The 25,049-nt window shown below is 53.8% G+C and overlaps 1 protein-coding gene across 5 annotated transcripts; it reads left to right on the plus strand.

Moving 5' to 3' along the window:
• The first annotated feature begins 4,705 nt into the window (after window positions 1–4,705).
• Window positions 4,706–24,432, plus strand: TMEM151B (transmembrane protein 151B). Of its 5 annotated transcripts, none has more exons than XR_010439599.1 (3): window positions 4,706–4,882; window positions 12,032–14,475; window positions 19,297–24,432. XR_010439599.1 is itself a non-coding variant. In XM_064708882.1 (2 exons), the coding sequence occupies exons 1-2, from the start codon at window positions 4,790–4,792 to the stop codon at window positions 13,466–13,468; spliced, it is 1,530 nt and encodes a 509-aa protein (XP_064564952.1). In that variant the 5' UTR covers window positions 4,706–4,789; the 3' UTR covers window positions 13,469–24,432. The 5 variants fall into 5 exon arrangements, 1 of the variants encoding a protein (XP_064564952.1); XR_010439601.1 differs by having other exon boundaries at window positions 12,032–14,187; XR_010439600.1 differs by having other exon boundaries at window positions 12,032–14,010; window positions 14,093–24,432.
• The last annotated feature ends 617 nt before the right edge of the window (window positions 24,433–25,049 follow it).

Raw genomic sequence — 25,049 nt, forward strand, 5'->3', positions numbered from 1 at the left:
TGTTTGAGCTGCTTTCTGCATCACCTCAGCCCCTCACTGCAGCCTTGCACCCCCACTAGCCCAGTCCTTGTATCCTAGCAATGCTCCAAGTGGCTAGGTATTACTCAGGCAAGCTTGGCTCTGCTCTCAGGAGCGTTAAACCTCCCAGCTGCCAGACTCAATTAGGGCTTGTGTCTCTCCACACTTGCATCAGAGTGAGTTGGGAACAGGCCTGGTGGTGCCACACTACTGAAAATAAGTGAGGAGCCCAAGCAGGGGCAGGGAGAGAGAGGTGAGCACAGTGACAAGGAGGGGAGGTGAGGGTGAGTGAGCTGTTGGAAATATTCAGGTGCTGAGTAGGAGCAGGTGGCCATCCCATTGGACAGAGCAGTTCTGACATCATGAAAAAGTGATGGGGCACACAGAAAGCAGGATTGCAGCCATTCCTCAGGACCTTGGCCAGACTGACAGAGCTGGCCTGTACAATGACCCCTAAGCATGCAGTGGGTTTTAGACCTTTCCCTAGAATAGCAACCTCTCTGCCAGCCAGGTCCATGGGGAGACTTTGGTGGGACAGGGATGCTTCTCCAGGTCAGGGTATGTCAGGTCCTACCCTTCAGTGTGGGGAAGGAAAACTGCAACAGAAACTTATTTTCTGCTTTTAGGGAGGTGACTCCCAGGACCTAACCAGAGATAGACTAAATTCCCTGAGCCATTAGTTTCTGTGGTTTATTCCTTCTTGGGGGTGATGGGCCAAACATTTAAGTGAGAACAAAGCATTTGGCAAGGGAGGATTTGGCTCAGTTTCCAGGCACTTGGGGTGGTTGCTGCTGCTCTGGAGTTATATTGGACAAAATGTCCTGAGGACTGTCAAACAGCATCTGGGCAGTGCTGAATCCGCTTTTCATTTCTGGGGGGGATGTGAGGGAGGGCCCTGGGTATCCTGCTGGGCTACTGCAGAGAGGAAAATGATTTAACCTGACCCAGAAACCTCTGTGGAGCCTCACAAAAGCTGTGATGATGACAAAATAGACTCTCATGAGGCTGGATGGAACACAAACAAACTGGATACAGGCAGCCTGTTGGAAAAGAAAGGATCAGAGCGGGGATCAAAGACTTTTCAATGACAGCAATTCTATTCAGTGAAATGTGCCCCAGAGCATCAGCCACAAACCCACTTACTTTGTGAGGTTTGAGATTTTGAGTGTTTGGGGACTGCAGTGGTGATGTGTACCCCTGCTAGTGATGCTAAACAGAAATGAGCTCCCCAGTCACCAATTAATGACCCCTGGGAGTTTCCTTCCCACAATAAAAAAGCACACCTGAATCTCCTCCCAGCACACATGAAGTCTGAGTGCAGCACATGAAAACACAACTAATGGCACATATTTCCTTTAAGGCCAAATCTTGCAGAGGTACATGGCACTCAGACAGTCAACATCACTGACCAGCAGCGGCAAAGGGATGTTGTTAACTGGAGCAAGAGGCGCATTCCTTTACCCACACTCCCCTTGTTGCATTAATAAGGAGTAATTTAATTGGAGTGACACATTCTGGAACGCTCAGGCAGCCAGCACAAAGTATCCTTGAAATTCCTAAATTGAATAGGCATTAATTTCTGAGCATAGAAAATCCTGCATCCTAACATGAGGGGATTCTCTACCACGCATCTTCTTAAGAGACAAAAAGCAGCACACCGCTAGGAATCATTAATTGCTTTGGAACAAAAGACTGAGTCTCGATCACACTTGGTCTATTGGAAAAAATAAAGCTAAACACAGTGATATATATATCTATATGATGCTGTGAAATCCATTTCTATATTCAGGCTACAACTCCATTTTTATATTCAGGCTACAAATACCAGCACAAGGATAGGTTATCTATGACCATCTGTTTTAAAATGCAGCCTCCATCAAAATTTTGTCTAGAAATTGAATGCAAATTTGCTGCATGGGTAAGAACTAATAACATATTTAAGCAGGAGCTAAAAGGCTATTTTCTGTAACTACCAGAGACAGAAGAGCGAGACCTTTTGCGGTTTGATGCATTATGGAAAGTGAATGAATCCTGCTAATATGATGTCATGCTTTATGCTTGCTTGGAACAGATATGAATGTCTCTGCAGGGTGGCAGATACAGGGTTTCTGGAGAACAAACCTATTGGTGAGGGCACCACCTCTACTTCAGTTGCTGTGTCATCTTAAAAGCCTCCCTGCTTCTTTCAACCATTTTGTCACATCAGAAAGGCCTTCATCCCAGAAATATCCCACTCTCCAACATGATTTTCCACTAGAGCATCCTGAAACCTACAGGAATAACTGGAGGGAAATGTCACACATTTTTGTGTCTTGCCCCCAAGAACAGAAGGGTTGAGTGGATTAGGCAGTGTGTTGTAATTACAGCTTCTGGGTCCTCCCTGTGATCATGACACAGAACACAATCTTGGATGCTGTCCATCCTGCTTTAGTTTCTGAAAGGCCTAAACATCATATATGGTCCTATTTCTCCCATTCCTGGGAGTCCTTTGCCCTTTGCTGCACATTTTCAGCCATGCCTTTGGGTACCTGCCCAAGCGTCTAAATCTGCCACGTGCCTGTTTTCCTCAGAAAGTGGCTGAGAACTTATAAAACTCCAGTTCAGACAAGGCAGGGCACACAACCTCTTTTGTGCCACCTCATTTCAAAAATAGCACAGCTGGTGATGTGCTTGACAGTGCTGTCTCCAAGATATGCTGCCAGGACCAGTATCAAAGATGCCTGACACAAAAAACTCTACCTCTGGCTCACCAGTAGCCACCAACTCCACCAGTGGAGGATAAAGCGCACTGTGGGTAGGTCCATAAGGGTGGCAGCAGCCTGCTTCCCAAGGGTTAGTCCTAGTGGATAAAAAGCCCAGGATGGCCACATCAAAGGAAGGTCCTTGAGTCTGTGGGTATGCTGTGAAACTCCTTGCCACAGAATGCATGAAGCATCTACAAGTCCAAAATCAAAACAAATTCAAAAGTAAATGGACAAATTCCTTGGGGAAAAAGACACCATGGAATGCAAAGGCATAACCTTGTGCCACCTCTCCCCCCTCTTCACCCTTCTGCTCTGCTCTGCTCTTTTTGTGTGATATTCACATATTTGAGATAAAGCCAGTGCTGTTCCTGGAGGGCGATCATCCCTCAGGCACTTTTTGGTCTAGCTGAGGTCACATCCTATAAAAAGCAGAAATGCATATAGGAATGCAAATTATTTTCAACTGTCTGTTAGTGTGCATGGAACAACATGCTGCTACAGGAATTGTGGCAGCTCTGGCCTTGTGCCTCTTTGCCTTGCTCTGCCATGACACACATCCATGGGTGAGCTCTCCTCAGAGCATGGGATCTGTCATGTGAGGGTGGGTCTGAAACCCCCAAGAGCCAAAGTCTGCCGGGGTGATTGGGCAGGGGGTGTCTGAGCGGTAGGCAGCGAAATTCCAAGCAGGCTGCTCCTGCTTGCTGCTGTTCCCATGGAAACAGGGGAAAGGCGAGAGGAAACATATTCCCAGCCTCTTTTGAAGATGAGCTCCTTCAGCAGCACCCCCGGCCATCACAGCTATTCCCATAAGAAGCAGGGGTTGGCAGTTCCCCTCGGATGCATCTCCTTGAGTGGGACCATCAGGCCTACACACTGTTCCTTCCTCATCCCAGGCAACAGTGGACAAGGGCATGCCAATCATCCCATTGCCAAGGCTGAGCCTCAGAGCTCAGAAAAAGAGAAGTAGTTTCCAGCAAATTCTGCAGCTTGTGCTTCTCCCCAGTTTGGATCTGGGGAAGCACCTGCAGAGACACCTGATTTCCTGACTGTCAAGGAAGCTGGGCTGTACCTGCGATATCCAGATCTTGACAAGTATGGACCCTTCCCAAACTGTGTGTGTGTGTGTCCCTCTAGTCAGTTTAGGCTGAGGGTCTGAAGAGACTGTTCCACTCATCCGTGTAACCAAACATGTTAGCTCTGTGGAGAAATAGGCTGCAGTTGGCTCTGCAATAGCTAGCTGAGAGCCTTTGGGCCCGGCGCAGATCACAGCAGGGGAGATCCTGCCCAACCTAAAGATTTCCGTGAGTGCCAGCACGGTCAGCACTACCCCATTTCCCCCGACCAGCTGGGGTGCCCACAGATGAGAAAAGCAGACGGGGCACATGCAAAGTGCTCCCGGTTCTCCCGCTTCATCCCGAGGGAAGGAAAACCCACGGGACCCTCACCTCTCCATCAGCTGGCCAGCTGGGACCGAAGACAGCCTGACGACCCCTCGGCGCTGCTGAGAGCAGGAGCTTTCCCCTGGGCCGGGCGGCAGCTCCGCTCCCGGTGGGGCTCGGCAGGGGCTTCTGCACAGGGCTCCTTCCCTCTCCGCTGCCGCCCGGCGCCTCAAGGTCACCTGCCGTTCCGCTCGGGCGGGCGCGGATCCGTGCCCCCATCCCCATCCCATCCCATCCCATCCCATCCCATCCCATCCCATCCCATCCCATCCCATCCCATCCCATCCCATCCCATCCCATCCCATCCCATCCCCGTGCCGTTCCCCCGCCTCCGCCGCGGCCCTCCCACCGCGGCTCTGCCCGCCCTCCGCCGCGTGTAGCGGCGCTGCGCTGCGGCGGGGCCGGGGCCGGGGCCGGCGGGCGGCCAGCGCTGCCGCCGAGCCGCGGCTGGGGGCGATGCCGCCGCGCCGCCCGCCCGCCGCGCCGCCGCGCCGCCCGCCCGGCCACCGGCGAGGCAGCGCCCGGCGGCGGGCGGGATAATGCGGCTGCCCAGCCCGCAGGCACCGCCAGCGGGGCGCCCCCGCCGCCATGTCCCCCCCGGCCTCGGCGGCCGCCGCCAGCGAGGGAGGCAGCAGCACGCCGGTGCCTCCGGAGGAGGAGGCGGAGGGGGCCAGAGAGGAGGTGAGCAGAGCGGCCGCCCCCGGCCCGGGGCTGCCCCCGACCACCCACCCTTCCTTCCTGCCCGGGCGCTTTGCGTGGCGCGGGCATTGACCGCCCCGCCGCGGGCCGGGCCGGGCTTTGCCCGCCCAGGTACGGAGCCGCTCGCTGGGAGCCCCTCCCGCCCCGCTCCGGCCCCGGGGATGCGATGCGGGCCGGGGGGCACCGGGGGTTTGGGGGCGAGCATGCCCTGCCGCCAAAGGGCTGCCCCGGCGCGCCTCCTCTCCATCGCTGCCAGTCACCTGGGGATCGCTGCGGAGCCTCCGGGGCTGCAAGGGAGGCAGCAGCCCGCGCCGTCCGGAGCGGGGGCCGCAGCTGGAGTGGTCGGGATGGAGGAGGAAGGGAAAAATGAGAAACGAGAAGCGCGGGGCACCGTTTGGGCTTACAGCCGCGGGCAGAGCTTGTTATGCTTGGGAGGAGTGGACGTGGAGACCCCCTCCGTGCTGTGCGCTGGCTTCTGGGCGCATCCAGGATGTGGCACAGCTGCCTGGGTCGCTGTGAGGCAGGACGCGGTGGGCAGCAGGGTAGAGGGCTTGGGGACATGGCAAAGCCAGGGGCTGTTGCTGGCTGGCGGCTGCTCCCAGCTAGAGAAGTGGAAGGTGCAGACTGGGGCAGGCCGGGTACCAGCACAGCCTTGCCTCCAGGTGTGCTGCAGTCTTCCTCAGCAGATGACTTTTCTGGAGTCCAGGCAGGAGACGCCAGAAAGGGTCAAGAGCAGGGTGCCCTGTGCCTTGGGAGCACCACCGGGAGGCAGGAGTGCCAGCCTTTTTGTCTGCCTCTACAGAGCCTGCTTGCAGCTTGGGCTTCCCGAGAAGAGGGAAGGCAGCTGCACTGGCTGGAGGGACTCACTTTATGCCATGGGGGTGCTGACCCGTGGAGATGAACTAGGCAGTGTAGGAAGGGCAGTGTTCTCCTGCAGGTGGTGGGCTGCCCTCTCTGGAGAGACCACAGCTCAGAGGGCAGCTTGGGGGTACTCAGAAGCTGGTGCATCACTTCCCCTTCTGCTGATGAGGAGCTGCAGTTTGTGAGTGCTGCATAATCCTGGTATTCTCTGCCTCCTTGGCTTGGGCAGAACATGCATGCCCATGCACGGTTATGCTATATATACAGATTTATATTTAGATAGAAATAATTGCAGGAGAGGAATGCTGAAGTTCAAGGACTGGGAAGCTGCACACATACTGTATACTCTGTGTCTGTTACTCTCTTCCTGCCTGCATTCAGCAACTCCTGATGGTCTGAGCCCAGCTCTTCAGACAGACCCTGACGAGGGTAGCCAAACTGTGAGGTGCTTTTTGCATGTGAGGACGTGCTTGCTGTGATGTGGTCTCTCACTGCCAGTGCTCTGGCAGTGCTGGTTCTACTTTCTAGATGGCACAGACTTTTCAGAGGTGCCAGAGCAGGAGCCAGTTTGGGTGAAAGTGTAGCAGGGGCAGTGCCCAGACGAGTTTCCCTCACCTACAGTGCCCCCTGGCTCGCAGGGATTATAGGATTGTCCAAGCACCACAGTTACTCTGTGGTGGCTGCATACGAGTATAACACTCCATGGGGGCAGGCAGAAGGGCTGTAGTCCGTGACCTGCCCTGTTTAGGCTAAGGGCATCCTTCCTGTGGCCAGAAACTGTCACAGACTTGCATGAAGCAGCTGGTGGAGGAGAGGAAAGCTGCAGCCTCTTGTGATGGTGCCACGCTTGCTGGTGTCTCATCTGATGCAATGAGGAGAGACTTTAGTGGCAATCTTGGATTCATGGGCTGACGTAGTGCAATCCTCTTGTCTTCAGAACTACCAGGAGGGGAGAATGTTCCTCCTCCCCTCTAGTGCCTATGCAGTGCCATACGGGCTGTGCAATGTCCTGGTTTCCATCAGAGCCAGCTGCTGGTGCCAGCATTGCCGAGTGTCCCCGCAGTGTGGCTCAATCCCATGTCAGGGTCCATTGGCCAGGGCGAGTGGGAAGCCAGGGGAGATGTCTGGAAAATGGGAAACTTGCCCTGTCCTGTTTGAAGGTGTCTCATCTTGATATCTCAGGTTGCTGTGTCTGGGAGCCAGGCAGGGCTTCGGGTGCTTCTCGTCTTGTCCCAGCAAGGCAAGTAGCAAGAGCTGTTAACCAGAGCTGACTGAGCCCTTGTTCCATCTTGGCATCACATGCCTACACCCACACTCAGTGGTGGTGAACTGAATTTCACTCCTCAGTGCATACTTGGAGGGTAGGAGACGCCAAGGGACAAGCTCTTCAGCTGGGAACCAGCAAAAACCTGTCCTTGTCCTGCTGCTCAGAGGGGATCTGATGGAAGGAAGCAGTCCTCCTCCAAGCTGCTGTGTGAAATGGAGACCTTGGTACCGCTGCAGGAGCTGACTGCTGGCAGGATTCCCTGGCTTGTCGATGCTCAGCCTTCCTCTGTCCTCTGCAGTTGGCAACCCTGCCAGCCTGGGACTGAGCCACCTCTTGCTTGTAGACAGGACCTGTAGGCATGGGGTGTGTGATGTGGGTATTTGCTGGGACCATCCTGGCCAGGAGTTGCCAATGTTTGTCCAGAGCCTTCAAAAACAATGGTAATTCCTAGAAATGACTGGATCCTCCCTACCTCCCTTTTTCTGGGGATTTGAGGTCAAAGGAATCAGGGCTTATTCATTTCTTGTATGATGTAAGTGAATCCTGGGGAAGAGCCATGGAAACTGATGCTCAGGAGTCCCTCTGGAGTCCCCTGCAGGCTGCTGCCACCACCTGGCACTCAGGAACTACCTGGGCCTTCAGGCTGCTGCTCTGGGGCTTTTTTGGGTTGTTTTTTCAGCCCTCTAGAGGGCTGTCTCTAGGACTCCTAACCCTCTGAAACCCAGGCTGTCTCGAAATATGAAGGTTTAGCATTCTGGAGGTGAATCGGAGATTTCACAGAGATTTCTGCAGGGAGGGGCAGGTGAGAGGCATGGGAGGTAATGACATGGAAATGCTTGTTAAAAAAGGGGACAGTGGATGGGGCCAGAGCCAGGCTGTTACTGGGAGTAGCTTGAAGAACTTGATGGGTTTTAGTATTCAAAGTTGCAGGGTCAAGGTTGCAGGGGTGATTAAGGGATTTTGACCCATGTGCTTGGCCACTGAGGTGCTGGGCAGATTTGTCCCCTTGAGGCTGTTTTTTGTAAAAGAGAATCCCCCAGACCTCAAAGGAGTTTAGTGCAAGCAGTGTTGGGGGTCCCCTCTTCTACTGCCTCTGCCCTGTGCATTGTGGGTGTCCCCCATTGCTTCATGGCTGGTTGTGAGTCATCCCCTCCATCCCTCCACGCCCTCCATCCCCTCCATCCCTCCATCCCCTCCATCCCACCACCCTCTCCATCCCCTCCATCCCCTCCATCCCTCCATGCCCTCCATCCCCTCCATCCCCTCCATCCCTCCACACCCTCCATCCTCTCCATCGCCTCCATCCCTCCCCACCCATCCCGAGCAGCAGCTGCAGGTGTGGGCTTCCATCTCTGTCCCCTTCAGGGCAGTGTCAGAGGCCAGTGCCAGGCAGGAGGGAGGGGAGGCCCAAGCAGCAGCCCCCCCTTGCCTTTCCCGAGCTGTGTCTCAGTTAGTGCCTGCTGAGGTTTGCCCCATGCATTCCCTGAGGTGAACTGAAGCACAGGGAAGGGAGCTGGTTGGGATCCCACAACAGGCTCAGCTAAGCTGTGGCCAGCCTGGCCCCCTAGCACTGCAGGGATGTTCCAGTGCACCTGCAATAGCAGATTTGCTCACCACTTTCCAGTGCTGGAGCCTGATCAGTGAGGGAGGCTCCTGGTGATGGAGGGAAACCCTGTTTGCAGTGAAGTAGGGCAAGTCTTTTGCCTCATTCCATCAGACTGCAGCGGGCAGATGACGATGGCATTTATATCAGTGCCTGCTCTCCTCCTAGTGACACTGTTCTGAGACAGATTTCTCTTTCCCCAGCTTTTTCATCTGCTTGTTTGCTATGCTGGACTTATCCAAGGCTGGTTAAGAGCTCAAGGAGACAATCTTATTCAGCTGCTTCTGCGGAGGAATCTCTGGAGCTGATTGTTTGCTCCTGTGAGCCCTTTGCAGCCTGGGAGAGGAGCAGGGATGCTGCAGTTCCTACTGGGATTAGACTCTGCATCTGGCTCCTCCTCTGTCTCTGCTGTGGCTGTATCCCGTCCCTGCACTTGCTCAGCTTTCGGAGCCCCCACCAGAGCAGCTGAGGTGTGTGTTTTTAGCCCCAAAAGCCTGGGACAAGGCTGGGTTGTAAACGGTTTACAGCAGGGGTTAGTGTGACCCCGTAAAAGCGCTGCAGTATCTGAGTACTGCGTAGTCCTAGGAGGAGACTAATGCATGGACCAGAGCCCTGCTAACACAGTTCCTGGAACCAAGCCTGGGCTGCATCGTGCTCCCTGCCCTGGGTGGGTAACCGCAGTGGGGCTTGCCTACATCTCTGCAGGGTGGCAGCCAGCGGCTCCCTTCTCCTGCGACACGGGCAGTGCAGAGTGCCGGGGCTGGGGACTGGCTGTGAGGTGGAATTTGCTCTTCTGAGACAGACGTGTCCAAAGACCTGTCATTCTGGTGCCCCTTCCCCAGCTGGCAAATGAATGAGCTGGGTGCTTTGCTTTATTCCTTGTGCTGTTTGCATGTCTGCCTCCTAAACAAGGTGCTGTTTCTCAGCATTCACACCCCACAGACACCCCAGGCTTGGCATGTACCACCCAAGGGCCCTGTTCAGACCCTCCCCACGCTCCTCCTTTGGCTCAGCTGCTCCTTTAGATCCTCATAGGCAGAGCAGGGCTGCCGCTGCCAGGGAAAGCCTGCAACGCAGGAGGCAGCAGTGAGAGAGGAAGCCTTTAGCTGCCTGGGCAGTGGCACAGTATTCCAGCATGGGAGAGCTGTGCTGCAACCAAGCAAAGACAGAGGGGTCTGAGCAAGCTCTGGTAACTGCAGCCTTGACCTCAGGAGGGAGAGCACAGCTCAGGTGGCTCTGCCTCCTGAAAGGCCCCCTTTCTTCTCCTCACTCCCTTTTCTCTTACCTGGGGTTGCCTCCTTGCCCCATGACTGTGAGGCTGCTGCAGTGGTCAGAAGACTGGGCTGCACGTGTGTCCATGCCAGCAGTGCCACCCTGCACTTCTCTGAGCTGCCTGCAGACCAGTACCACCCACTGCCAGCCCTGGGCTCTGTCTGTCTGTCTGTCTGTCTGTCTGTCCGTCTGTCCCCAGGTTCCTGCTCTCAGCTAGTGGCTTCAAAGAGAGCAGCTCAGCATTACTGATGGCTGGGAGTGCCAGTGGGATGTGCCGCCATTCCCCGTGCCAGCAGTGGCGTCTCTGGATGTGCCACCTGCTTGCTCATCATGGGCTGGCTGCTGGGGTGGGCAGGCAGGGGAGCTCTGTGCCTCCAGGAGGGAAACCTCTGCTGGAGATTTGGGCTGGATCCATGAGTGCAGTGACAGAAGTCCCACTGGCAGGCTTTGACAAGGGTGGGGAGGAAATATTGGCCTGTGGGACTCTAGAGCACCAAGCCAGGAATGAGGGGCTCTTCAGAAGGGCAAGATGCATTTCTTTAATGAAAGAAGAGGCTCAGGTCTACCCCTAGACCTGTCAGTGCCCTTGTGATTTCTGGTTCTTGCTTTAATTTTCATTTTCATACCACAGTGAAAGTGCCCCTCCTGCTTCCTAGCAGTGTGAGCCCATTCAGTTGTTTGGGATTCCTGGATGAGAGACCTCTCCAGCCCAGCGTGCTCAGGAGTGGAGAATAATGGAGTCAGGCTTGGACTGCAGTGCTGTGAGCAGGGTCATTACAGCTGGTGTTGGCCCCTGCCATGGCAGAGGTGGGCTCAGGAGCTGCTGCTGCCTGCAGGGGCAGAGGGGGAGCAAAGCTTGGAGCCTCTGAGTGAATTTGGTGGCATCTGCACAAGGCTGGGGGTCTTGACCCCCTCTCTCAGGTTGCACCTTTGGAGATTGCTGGATGAAATCTTCTGTATAAGAAAGCAAATAGTTACTTTGTCTGTTCTTTCTTTGGGTAGGATGATGTCAGATCTCACAGACAATGGATCAATATTTGAGACTTCAGAGTGTTGCAGAGTGACCGAGGTTTCCTTAACCAAGTTTTTTCATGGGTTTGTGTGAAGCCCTGCACTGTGCTGTGGTAAAGGCACCAGTGCAATCCCTTTAAAAAGTCGTGTTGCTCAAGTTCTGCCTTTTCCTCACCATGAAAGACCTAAGAGCAATTTTTCCAGAAGTGTGGACTGTCACATCTGAATCCCAGTGCAAGCAGGCACATTTGCCAGCAGCTGTGAGTGGCCTCTTGCCCTCCTTGCTGCTGCAGATTGGTAGAATGCTCCTTCCTTCCAGCCTGAACACTTTTTAGGATGTTACTCCATATTTGCTTTCTCTCCTACCAGAGGTGGCTCCATTTCAATAGTGGAAAAGTACTTTCTCATTGGTATGGTTTATAAAGCACTTGAGAAGCACTTCAGAGCTCCTTAGGCTGCCAAGTGTTGTAGTGGGAATTGTCATTAGCAAGCACAGACCTTCCCAGCTGCAGAAGGGCTGTTTCTCCATCTGACACGCACACCAGGCAGCTTGTGCCGCCCTGGTGGAGGAATTGGAATGTTGCCCTTGGTCATTACTGGGAAGCGGGGAAGAGACTCGTGTGCAGTGGGATGAGCTGTGGTGAGGGGCTCAGGTGGGGTGACATTAGTTAGAGCTGCCTGTGCTGGTGGGGTGGGTGCAAGAGCTGAGGAATGTGGAGGAGATCACCCAGACTCTTATCTGATGCTCCAACAGCTCTCCCTGGGAAGTGGCAATGGGTAGAGTTTACTCCCTGTTGGAGAAGGGAGATGCTCAGGGTGTGGCTGACAGAGTTATCCTTTGCCTCTCTCCCCCATGTCCAGCTGGGCTCTGTCTGTCTCCCAGGGAGGGGCAGAGCACCAGAAATGGAGGTGATAGTTGCCTGCACTGCATGGCTGTCATCCTGTGAGAGATCCCAGCCTCTGCCCTGCGCGCTGAGGCCAGGAGCCTCATGGCATCTGCTGTTTGGTCTGTGTTCACAGAGCTGTAGGTGCCCCCACAGCATCCTGCTCCCCTTCCCCTGCAGCCTGCTGACTCCTCTCTTGTTTTCTCTCTCTTCTCCCCGGTGCCCCGGAGCAGCAGCGGCCAGTGAAGCAGTCTCTCAGCAAGTCCCTGTGCCGAGAGTCCCACTGGAAATGCCTGCTGCTGTCCCTCCTCATGTATGGCTGCATGGGAGCCATGACCTGGTGCCACGTCACCAAGGTGACCCGGCTGACCTTCGACAGCGCTTACAAGGGCAAGTCCATGATGTACCATGACAGCCCCTGCTCCAACGGCTATGTCTACATCCCCTTGGCTTTCCTGGTGATGCTCTATGTGGTGTACCTGGTGGAGTGCTGGCACTGCTACACGCGCAACGAGCTGCAGTACAAGGTGGACGTGGAGAGCGTGCACGAGCGCGTGCAGCGCATGCAGCAGGCGACCCCCTGCATCTGGTGGAAGGCCATCAGCTACCACTACGTGCGCAGGACCCGGCAGGTCACCCGCTACCGCAACGGGGACGCCTACACCACCACCCAGGTGTACCACGAGCGGGTCAACACCCACGTGGCAGAGGCCGAGTTTGATTACTCCAACTGCGGGGTCAAGGACATCTCCAAGGACCTCATCGACCTGGAGAGCTACCCAGCCACGCGGCTCCGCTTCACCAAGTGTTTCAGCTTTGCCAACGTGGAGTCCGAGAACTCCTATCTGACCCAGCGGGCCCGCTTCTTCACGGAGAACGAGGGCCTAGACGATTACATGGAGGCCAGGGAGGGGATGCACCTCAAAAATGTGGACTTCAAGGAATACATGGTGGCCTTTTCCGACCCAGACAACCTGCCTTGGTACGTATCTCACTATGTCTTCTGGGTGGCAGCTCTGCTGACCCTGTCCTGGCCCTTGCGGGTGCTAAATGAGTATCGCACCTCCTACGTCCATTACCACGTGGAAAAACTCTTTGGGTTCGATTACGTGGCGGTGACGCCGGCCGAGGAGCGCTCCTTCTGCCGGAGGATGCCCCGTGTCAACACGGTGGACAGCACGGAGCTGGAGTGGCACATACGCTCCAACCAGCAGCTGGTGCCCAGCTACTCGGAAGCGGTGCTGATGGACTTGGTGGGGCTCTCCGGCTGCACCAGCTACTCTGCCTGCCGCTACGGGGGCTACCGGCAGAACTGCGAGCGCTGCCACAGGACTATAAGCAGCTCCTCCATCTTCTCCCGCAGCGCTCTGAGCATCTGCAACGGCAGCCCCAGGATTCCCTTCAGCAGCAGCCGCTTCTCCCTGGGCCGCCTGTACGGCTCGCGCCGCAGCTGCCTCTGGCAGAGCCGGAGCGGCAGCCTCAACGAGCAGAGCTGCCCCACCGAGCAGACACGCCTCTCCAGCCAGGTGACTGTGGAGGAGGAAGACCCCCCTCCTTATCAGGATGCCCTCTACTTCCCCGTCCTCATTGTACACCGCAACGAAGGCTGCCTGAACCATGACCACCGTCACCTCCATCGCAATGGGTCCTGCGTGGAGACCTCACTGTGAAAGCAGACGGTGGTGAGATCTCATTGTCCATTGCCCGGCCCAAGCCGGCGCAGGATTTGGGGAGAGGAGCACGAGGGGGATAGCCCAGGAGGACATCAGGATGGAGTGGACATGGCATCCTGCTCCGGCAGCCAGCAAAACCTTCCCCCGCTGTGGCTCTGAGCTCCCCGAGGGGTGGATGCTGATGCTCCCCCTGACATGGCACAGAACTCTCGACCGATCACCACATGCAAAAAAAAAAAAACCCAACCAAACCAACAGCAAAACCATAATTCATGGTATCAAGACCCAAAGGGGGGAATAAAACAACAGGCCTGATGCAGGGAGGGGGTGGCCTTGGCTCCCAGCCCTGGCTCCAGGCTGGCTCGTGCTCCAAGGAACCAGCAGCCACCAAAAAGCACCCTGCTGCACTCCTGCCCACCCTGCTTCCCACACTGGAGCGAGAGCCCTGACAGGGTGGAGGAGAGCATGCCCCTGGAGCAGGGTGTCGCTGCCTGTGACAGAAGGTCATGGGTGCCCAGGCACGTGGAGCTCAATGGCAGGTTAGAGCAAAGGCTGAAAGCCACGAATCCGCCTCTTCCCCTTCCCCCTGCCTGTTCCCCACCCTGTCCACTTTTTTTTTAGACCATGCTCCGACTGTTATTTTTTCTCACTGCTGGGAATGGCATTGCCTCCAGAGGATCTCATGCTCAGCTCCTGAGGAAGTTTCGGTGTGCCAGGTGTGAGTCAGCATCCCCTTGGTAAAGGGTTTTCTGTTTGGGCATGCAGCACCAGGGAAGGGATGAATGTGCAAATCGAGATGGAGCAGAGATCTGCAGCGCTACTGATGTGTTTGCTGGAGGAGGGCTCAGCTGGAAAGAGAAAAGGGGAGGCCCCTGGTGAGCTGGGGAAGAGGATGGCACTGGAACAGACATTGTGGTATCAGGTGGCACATCAAGTGGCTGGGGACCCTTCCTGGCTTTGAAGTGAGTCTTAATTGGTTCAGCCAAGCATCAAGGAAGTCTCTGGTAGGTTCAGCTGCAGTTCACCTATTGATAATGGAGCAGCAGGTTAGTGCAAGCCTGCACAAGTGAATTTGGCATGAGATCCAGCTGGGCTCTGGCTGTAGACTCTGAGCTGCAGGCTCCTGGAAGCCTCATTTTGGCAGAGAACTCTGGGGATAGCAGGGACAAATGCAAAAGCATGCTGGAGCATTGGGAACTTTGACTGGGGAAAGGAGGATCAAAAGGATTCTGTTTCTGTGGTACCCCACTATTGGTGCAGGAGGCACTGCCAAGAGGGATGTTCTGCAGAACAGAGGCTGGGGATATGTTAGAGGAAAACCTGATTGAAGTGAAACATTTTGCACAACAGGTTTTTGCAGGGAGGTGTCAGGCTGTCAGAAGTGAGGTGTCTCTTCTGTTTAGCTCATTAGCGACTGGGTTCTTCTGCGTTGCTCTTGTCAGGGCAGGTTGCTCTGGCTTTGTGCTGCCCCTTCTACCCTGCTGGAAAGGATCTCAGTGACCTTGGGCAAAGAACCTTCCTGTCACTGAAGCTGCAACAGTGTTTGCAGCATGCACACACCCAGCTTTTCCTCCTCCAACAACACATCCCGAGATCTCTTGCGTCCTTGTTCTCAGAAAAGCTGTCTCCTTTTCAGTCAGCTCTTTGGGGAGTGCATGCCAAATCAGCCAGCGATTTCTCCAGCACTATTCCTCAGCTTCACCCTTCTTCCCTCATCAGCTGTGGCTGACAAAAGCTAAGAGCAGCACATCTGGGGTGACAAGGGCAAGTCCAGTGGCACCTGGGCATTGTGCTCTGTGTCTGCCTCCCCATCTGTCACAGAACAGTGAGGCACTGTATTTAGTCCAGCCATCTTCCTCCTGCCAGCTATTAATGAGGGGTCTGTCTCTCTCATCGTGCTGCTGTACTGCTTTGCCTCCCAGGTCTTGAGGAGGCTGCAATGCACCCATGTTCCACACTGGTCCTATTTTGAAAGTCATCTCCTGCTGGCAAGCCTGGAGTGGTCAGTACCTGTGGGCATTGTAGAGCTCCACTTTTCATTTCCCCCAGAGCAGTCTGTTCTGCTCTTTATGCCCTGCATATCCTGGTTAGCGTCTCTTGCCCTTCAAGTCAGCTTGTCCTCCTGGATCTGGGGTGCTAAACTACAAATAACAGTGGTTTGAACAGGAAGTCTCTTAAAATCTCACTGTGTTTATGATTCTGTCTTAGCCCTTAGTTCTGCCCTTACTTTCACTACCAGAGCTAGATGTTGGCTTAAAGAAGAGGGTCCCTTGGAGGACAGAGAAGATTAAGGTCTCTGATGTAGGCACATCCCTCTCTGCACTTTGTTCTCATTATTTTTGGCATAGATTCAGACTGGGCGAAAGCAGCCCTGGGATTTCCTTGCTTAGTAATGACATTTGGCTCGCTGTGCACTCGTGCTCCTCTCTCCAAGGGCCTAATGTAAGCCAAGGCCAGTGTGGAGTGTTCTCCTGACTCCAGGGAGATAATGGTGCGTGCTTGTATGTCCCAGGGAATTGAGGCAGTGGAGCTGCAATGGGTCATTAGTGAGGAATGAGGTCCCCGCTTGTCCTTCCTGACATGTTCTCTTTGAAATCTGCACTGTTGCTTAAATTAGGCTGCAGTGGCTCATCTTTCTATCTCCAGCCTCCAAGGTGCCTTGGACAGATGGATTTATCTCAGTTTTGGCAGGCCTTTTATCTCCCCGGGGAAAAGACATTCTTCACAACAGGAACAGATTAGCAGGGTCTCTATGCCCCCCAGCTTTTAGCACCTGCAGCAGAGCTTCAGGCACCTGTCCTTGGCTCTTTCTGGGGCTTTCCATGAGAATGCCTGGCCTTGTTCCTCTGGCCCCATTTTGGGGGCCAGAATAATATGGAATATTATTCTGGAGGTGGTCTGTCCAGGTGGGTCTTTGAGGCACGGCTGCTGTTCTGACCCACAGGATCCATAGAGTCTTTCTGTTGCTGAACACCTTCCCCATGTACCTGGTGTCAGCTGCAGCCAGGTCCCAGTGCTTCTGTCTGTGGCTGGTCCAGACCCACAGTACCCTGAGGAGTGGGACCTCTCTAGTCAGTGTTCCCCACTGCATGCCAGGATTTCTCAGTGATCCCATCCCTCATATTCTTGGTGCTACCCAAGTGCACCTGGTAGAACTGCTCCCCTGGTCCATCCCATTCCATTTTCTCAAGGCTGGAGACTTGACTCAGGCTCAGGAAAGGGAGATGGTGCACTTGGACATGGTAGGGGAGCAGGACTGGGCAGCAGGGACAGGAGCTGCCTGGTGGCTTGACAGAGAAGTGGTGGAGCTGAAGAGGAGAAACTGAAACTAGGGCTCGTCCTGGCATGTCTAGTCAGGCAGGAAAGTTCAGAGCAGAAAGCTGGGCTCTCCCTCCTGTCTCCTGGCATGGGACACTACCAGCAAAGAGGGTTTTCTCGTAAGTGTTGGTGAGAGAACACAGTGCCCTGGACCAAGGGCAGCTGCTGTAATTCTCCTATGGCTCAGGCTATGAGCACAGATACCCAGAGATGGCCTGTCCCTGTTCTGGCACACAGCCTCTCCGTGGTGGAGTGGTCCCATCTCCTGGCACATGGACACCACCCACCACAGCTCTGGGCTGTGCAGCAGTCAGGTGCCTGCTCTTCCTGAGACGTGTGTCTGCTCTCTGCCGTCTCCATGTTGGTGATGCCAGCTCCTCTGGCAGCTCATTCGAGGGCCCAGTCTGCTCCTCTCTGTAGCCTTCTCCCTTACATCTAACCCGAGTTCTCCCTGCTGTAGCTTAATCCCATTACTTCTCCTCCATTGACTGGTGAGTCTAATTGGCTCTGTTCCTTTTTCTCATGGCCTTCCTGACACAAGCAGGCCTCTTATCTGTAGCCTTTTCTTCACCAAGCCCAGAGTCTTGATTTCACTTGCCAGGCCCTGGCTTGAGTGGTGGTGCGGAAGTTTTCACTATGTAGTGAGTATGTCACTCCTGCTCTGAGCCTGGCCCAGGCAGGAGGGCCAAAGGTGCAGGCAATGCCTTGGTCAATGCCTGTCAGGATGGCTGTGTCCTCATTCCTGGTGCAGAAGATCTCTTTGAAGTGAGCAGAGCTCACAGAGCTGCTGGCTGCTTGCACAAGAAAAGCAGGACAGCACACATCACCCTCTGGGAAGGTCAGAGCTGGGTGCTTGTCAGTATGATGGGGGCAATAATTAGGAGGATCTCTGCAGTCAGATGGCTTTGGTTTTTTCCATGCATCATTCAAACATTGCAGTTTTCCATGGGTTGAGAGTCAGGCTCAGCATTGCACTTAGCAGCAGACCTTCCTCATATACCAGAAGGAGGGAGTCAGGAATGCTACCAGCTCCTCTTTGTGGCCCCTCATGGTGCTAATGCAACCCAGAAGAGGGATGGTCTTACTGCTGCAAGGCTGGACAATTGGTTTGGGCTATTTGGTGTTTCCCACTCTTCAATATACTTTTCAGGTACTTCAAAGCTCTCCAGCTTTTCTGAACTAGAGAAAAAGAAAGAGAGAGAGAGAAAGAAGTGTGTGAGAAGCTCTGGATTACCTGATCATCAAGACATATCACCACCCATTTATCTATCTGTCAACACAGTAGAAGCTTCCCAAATAGTGCCTAGCACTTTGCTTGTACAGAACCAGTTGATGACACCAACCAGCCAAGTGGTGCTTCTTTGAGCCCTCTGTGTGTCCTGTCTCACTCCACACCAAGGAGGGAGGTGTCAGAGAGGGCTGTCAGGGTGAACAGCTGTAGGGGCATTCATTAGGATGGGGAGAGGGAATCTGAGCCTATGGCCAAGGCCAAGCCTTCCATCCTGCTGTTCATCTGTTGTCAAACAAATGCACCCCCCTTCCTTTCTGCTCCCCATAAAATGCACTTTAGAAATCTATCTGGTCCCTGCCCTCTTTGCTGTCTCTTCACTCAAAAGGCTGCAGAGTTGTTTAATAACTGGTGGATACTCATGGGGTGAGAACTGCAGGAAAATATTTATGAAGTGGAAGTTTAAGAAAGATAGGTAGCATCAATGCCAGTAAAACAACACCTGCTGATTAGCAGGTGGGACAAATAATCTCTTTTAAGCTCTCATTCCAGCCTTTCCACCCATGGCTTCAGTAGTGCTGTCTAATGTCACCAGGGTGCTGCCTTTAGCAGGGCACAGACTGTGCTGCAGTGTGCTCCTGCTCTGCTGCAGTCGCTCTAGGGGCTGGGTCTGCAGTGCCACACCACCACCAGGATGTTGTGTTAGCAAAGCTCTGTGAGTCTCAAGGTGGGGTATGTCCTTCTGATCATGTTTCATTCACATTCAGTGGTTAGAATAAAGTCTGTAGGAACATGATCTGGATCCAGGCAATGTCACAATGAAATGCAGTTTAAGTGATAGCTCTATCTGGTGCTGCTGCTTCCTGTGATGCACTTGGGCCTACACTCTCCACTGAGCCAGGTATGCATGGGGACCAAAGGCTGGTTCATAGCACCTGGGACCCCAGTGGGGACTTGGGGCTGAGCCTGCCTAGGGCTGTTTTCCCTGTGGGCATTCTGGAAAAAATGGAAAGGGGTCATAGTCACACTTCAGGTAGAAATTAATGGGCTATGTTCATTCCTAGGGTAATTTTACTGAAGCCAGTGGTACTATACTAATGTGAGGTTGGCTTAGCAGCTCCTCACAGGGGTCTGTCCCTGAGTCCTGAAAAATTGATCTGTCACAGTGTTGCTTTGCTGCATAGATTTTGTGTTGGGTCTTGGCCAACATGAATGAATGTTGAATATCTGTAGTTTCTACAAGCAGTGGATTGAATTGTTCTGCTCTACTGCCTCACAGCTGCTCTGCCAAGGGGAACATTATGGATGTGATCTCGTCAACTCCCTCAAAAGCAAGCTAACAAGCAAATTGACCTCCACAGCACCGGGAGAGGAGCTTTCTCCCACAGGATCACAGCCTTTCAGCCTCTGAGCTCAAAGAGGTCCCAAGGACAGAACTGAACCTGCAAGACCCATGGCCTCGTGGCCTGCCCTTCCTCCTTCCCTCCTTACCTCATGTCTGTCTTGGGGGAGGGACATTTCCCTGTGGAGTTCAACAGGCTCCTCTTCCTGCGGCTCGTGAACAGGCTCTACTAACAGGTATATCATCCACCTATGCAACTCTTCCAGAAGCTGCCAGATTTTCAGGAGCCCATTACAGTGTGCAGCATGGCCATCCAGCACTGAGAATAAGCACAGTGGCTGCTGGAAAGCTAAGTGGGTTTTATTCCTCCCCCATTCCCCAGGAAGACTCTTTTTGTTGGGCCATTTTGTTTGTTCGTTCGTTTGGTTTTTGTAAACTTCATTTGGGGGAAATGAAGCTCGTGAGAAATTGGTGCCCATCCTGAACCCTCCCCAGTCCTTCGAACTCTGTGAATGGATGGATCACCTACTGTGATTATAATTAGTGGATTTTGTAGAACAAAATAACTTCACACACAGACACATGAGGTTCTTTCACTCTCCATCAGCACAAGCTGCTTCTGCAATCTTAGCTACTCACATTAGTGAAAGAAAAAGCCTAGCTAGAATGTGGTGAGATGACGTAGTGCTTTGTACCAGTCCCATGGTCCCAATGTCCATTAGCAGCGCCGTCAGCTGCCGTGACATGAATTCAGACTTTGGATGGCAGCCCATGAACCAGTCAGGGTGAAAATTTGGAAAATCCCAAGCCTGAGTCTATGCACACTTCCAGAAGCAGATGCAGGGGGAGGATCAGCTGAACGCAGGCATCCCCTCCTGCTCAGCCCCGGCAGGAGCTGGTGGGCTCTGTTTGTGCTGCACCTGCTCCCAGGAAGAGCCTGTCCCCAGGGGCTGAGCCGAGGGGAGTGAGAGCAGCAGTGTGTCTGATGGAGCAGCACTGCTCAGCTCGCTGGGGAAACAGCAGTGACAGCCAGACCCCAAAATAACAGGATTTCACTTTGGGAATGCCAATGGCTTTTTCAAACTGAAATGCCTAACTAACAGCTGTTAGAAGTGTTTCACATTGCTGTTCCTTGCTTAAAAAAAAAAAAAAAAAATTTTTGGTGACGATGTGGGTTTACACTCTCCACTCCTTCCATCTCTGTTAGTAATGTGCCATGCTGGTGGAGAAGGAATGCCCATGCCCAAAGCAGATCAGGATGGTGGCCCTGTGGCTTTGCAGTCGGGTGGGTTGATCAGGAACAGAGGCCAGAGTTTAAAATCTTTCTCTGTCTCTGGAGGTGTGATGTGGCTATCCACCCAGATGTGGCAGGGTGGGGTTCTGCATGCTCCTGCACAGCTGGGATCTGTGGCCCTGCAGAGGATTGATATGTTTATGGCTTTGGTGTGGTGACACCCATCCACCCTTGCAGCAAGGGCTTTTCAGGGTGACAGAGCATTGCTTGTTCTTTGTGAGAGGAAACTCCTGACCTGATTTCTGTGAGGAGATGGTGTGAAGTGTCACATTTGCTGCAGAGAGTGGCAGGGAGTGGGGATAAAAGCATGGAGCAAGCTGTGTTTGAGAACAAGCTAATCCATTGCTGGCTGTCTGAAACTGGAGAGCTGCCGGATCTGCTCCCTGGACAACGCTTTCCAGCTCTTCTCACCCTGCCCAAACCTGATGTGCAAACTGTCATTCCTCTGAGCTAGCCAAAGCACTCCCCTCTCCTGAACTCCTCCGAGGCCGTGCATTCCCATCATTTTGGTCCTTCCCTGCTGAGTCCCATGGAATGCCAGCAGTTGCATGATGACCACAGGCATGCTGGTGGCCAGACCTCACCATCCCTGCCTGCGCACAGCCTTCCAGCAGCGCTCCCTGCCCTGGCGTGCCCCACTGCTTGCTTGCTGCAGAGCAACCGCAGCACATCCTGCCATCACTTGGTGCTTTCCCAGAGAATTTCACAGCACTTGTCCTGAGTTAGAAGACAGAAGGCCTTGATGTTTTGGTGGTCCTGGTCTCCGGACCAGGGAGGAGAGGAGAGGCAGGTCAGCTGTTGTGGCAGTGAGGGAGCAGGGGACAGCATCATGGTGAAAGCAGCATATCTCCTGGAGAAGTGTGCAAACGTGGGCCCTGTGCTCTCTGCTGGGGCTGAGGGCAGCTGACTGAGGGCACAATAGGATGTGAATGCTCAGCAACACATGCGAGGAAGAGAGATGGTTGAGAACATCTGTAAAGGGCTTTGCAAAGTGGTGGTTTTTACAGGAGACAGAAGGCAAAATGGGGCAGGAGGGTGCAGTGTTGGAGCAGTGGTGCTGCAAGGCAGGGAGGGAAATGGAGCAGGGCATCCTGAGAAGCTCAGGAACAGAGTGGGCTTTCAAAGCAATCTGTGCATGCTCTGGCTGAGGAGAAAGGCAGGAGATATTCCCAAGCTGAGGTGCCCAGGCCATGTCGCACTGCGTTGTTGGAGCAGCAATGCCACCTCCAAGCCCAGCAGTGACAGCTTGAGCACGTCTCATCAACCACGATGGCCACAAGGTGTAAATGTCACTAATGAATAAATTGCCTTGTGCCTTGGAGAGGCTAATCCATCACAGCCAGAGACAGGAATCTGACAAGCCTGGCTATTTCAGGCATACCCTGTAGGGAGGAGGAATGCTTCATTTCTGAGCCATCCCCTCCACCTAGGGAAGCCGATGCAGGACTTGGCTCTGTGCCACTTCCCATCTTCCCAGCTACATGAGCTCAGGCTTCATCCCTCTTCACTGCAACTGAAGAAGTACGAAAGGATCTAGATTAGCCAAAATTGCCATGTCAGCAGGGTGGTACACGGGGCTAGCAGGTGATTGAGGTTGGAGGGAAGCTGCTGGACACGAGGCACATGTGCTGTAGGGGTGATGGAATACAGTGGTGGGTTCCCAGTGACTGGGAGAGTTTGTGTTAGTTGTCTGTGTGTGTTTCAGGGCAGGAGTGCTTGGCACTATGTTTTAGAAGCGTGCTGTTTCTTCCTCACCCCCCTGTGCTGTCCCACAGGCAGTGCACAGGACCCCCATTTTCAGCATCCCCTGTGTGTGAACCCAGCCACCAGCACCCTGGCTGACTGTGCAGAGGGCCAGCAGGTATCAAACGGGCAGGGACAGCTCAGCCTAGACAAATCCAGTCCATGGGAGCAAAGGGAGGCTGAACACAGCAACCATTTCTGTACACAGCCTCTGCTCATCCTTGCGGCAACCTGCTCCTCCTCCCCAAGTCGGTGCTCAAAATCAACCTGCCATCCTGTTTGTGACATATGCCAGTGTGACACCTTGCAAATCGATGCCTGGGTCTCTGTGAGCAGAAACCGCCAGGCTTGGGAAGCTGGCCACTGTTTCCTGCTGCCGTGTGCGCTCTGCTCAGAGCAGCGGGAGCCGGGCTCGCCATCTGCTGTGGGAGGGAGCCAGCCGGGTGCCCCGCTCCGGCCTGATGGGACACGCCCCGCTCAGCCCGGGGGAGAGCCCGAGGGCCTTTCCCCCTTCTCTGCCTTCCGGCCGGCCCTGTCTCACCATCTCTCTGGCACACACCCGTGGGGTGGGTGAGGGGGTGCTCCCAGCCTGACTGCTGAGTGCTGCTGATGCTGTGTTGGGAGTGGTGGCAGTGCCCAAGCTCACTCTCTCCTCCAGACAGAGGCCCACAAATGGCGCCCCCTCCTCAGAGCCTGCCTTGAAGATAGACCTCAGGGAGAGCTAAGGTTTGTTCTGGCCCTGCACTCAGCACAGTGACCAGCTAGTTACCCACCCCGTGGTGGCTGGACCCGGAGCTGACAAGTGACCCACCAGCAGCAGGCATGTTCACACTCCAACAATCTGCTGTTGCTGTCTGGCCAGAGTGTGTGGCATTTGAAATGGTTTCAACCCTTGCAGGCTGGCAGATAGTTGACTGTTGGTCTTGGGTGTGGGCAAGTGCTGGAGGCTGCTTGGTTTGGACTTTGCTTTTTGGCCAAGAGATGGATGGGAGAGAAGGCAAAGAGTTCTCCAGGCAACAGCTACCTGTCCAGGCATTCCTGCATGCGGCAGCCCAGGAGTGCGTTTGAAGGGTGCTTAAGTGGTGTTAACAGTCTCAAGCTGTTAGAAGGAAAATGAGCAGTGAAAAAAGCTCCTGGAAAGCAAGTTAGAAGTTGTTCTGGTGATGGCATGTTTTCCCAAGCCCTTTTCTTTCCGTCCCTTGTCCTCCCTGACTCTGGTGGCCAGTTCCTCCTCATGTGTCTGCTAGCATGTCTGCAGGATCTCATTGCTGCCCTCCAAGCATGAGCTTTCATTGCACAACTGGCTGACCAGCTGCAGCCCTGTCCTTGGAGCCACAGGCAGGCTTGCCTAGGACCAGGCCACCCCCATTAAACCCCCACCCTCGCTGCTGGAGCTGTTGCTTCATCAGCCTGATGCTGATCTGGGTCTTTTCTGCTGTTTCTGAACATGAGTTCTCATCTCATTGAGGTGTGTCATCCAGTGAAAATATTTTGTAAATGCAAATAAAAATAAATAAGTATATTCAATACCTCGGTCTCGAGGATGGGAAACAAGTAGTGGGAGTTGCCCAGGTAGGGAGGTTTCACAGTTGCTACTGCTGGTTAGGAATTCTTCTGGACGTAGCCCCTGGAGCATCCATCAGTAGTTGGGAAGGGACTACACAAACCTGTGAGGGCTTGGGGCTGAGCCCTGTCAGCACCCCTGCTGCCAGGGCAGCCCTGCACTCCATCCTTTCTGATCTATGTGGGCGTGACACGGTGCAGGTAAAGGTCCTGTCAACCAGGGGCCAGCGGCACCTCGGTGTCTGTATCCATCAGGCAGGGCAAGGCAGAAGCGGGTACGTGGTGAACAAATCCTTTTGTGAACACTGGGAAACGGTTTTTACTTTTCAACTCTGTCAATATGATCTAGCTCTGTCTGTCTCTCTATATATGTACAAACAGTATATCACAATGTTGCCTTTTTTGTTGGAAATATCAAAGTACAAAGATTGTAAACCAAATCGGTGTAATAAAAGTTTCAGATGATTCACTGAGGTGGTTGCCAGCAGTGGGTCTGTGAGCACTGGCGTTGGGCAGGGCTCAGAGGTGTGGGAAGCTCCTGCATTGCCCAGAAGGTGGGAAGGGATGGAAATCAACCCACTTGCTTAATTCCCTGATATCTCCTGAGCAGGATGGTCAGTGGACCAACTCACTCAAATATGTGCCTTGTCCCATCCTCAGATGACTACAGCCTGTAGAGCAAAAGGAAGCTGCTCCATTTTGCTCCAAGCCCAAGGAAGCTGCACTGTTTTCAAACTTGTGAGCTATGTGGGCCAGCAGTCCTGAAGGGACCCCTCTAGCTTGAAGTTATGCAAAACACAGATTGCTTTGGACAGGTTTGCACAGAAGAGCACTACTAGGTAAGGTAAGCATCTGGTTGTAAAGAATTCACCTGTTGCAAAGCAAGCTAGCACTGATTAAAAGCAGAGCAGCCCAAAGCAGGAAACTACAGTGGTGAGACCTCTTGAGTTATTGAATTTATTTCTATTTACTTTTCACCACCCATATCAGACTCCAGAGAAATTTACTATAAATTCAAATAGATTATTGAGCAGAGCAATAGCCAGAAAAAGCTGCTGAGGAACTAGAAACAACATTGCCTCAATCCTCT

This window comes from Zonotrichia leucophrys, chromosome 3, assembly GCF_028769735.1.
Source record: "Zonotrichia leucophrys gambelii isolate GWCS_2022_RI chromosome 3, RI_Zleu_2.0, whole genome shotgun sequence".
Taxonomy (NCBI): domain Eukaryota; kingdom Metazoa; phylum Chordata; class Aves; order Passeriformes; family Passerellidae; genus Zonotrichia; species Zonotrichia leucophrys.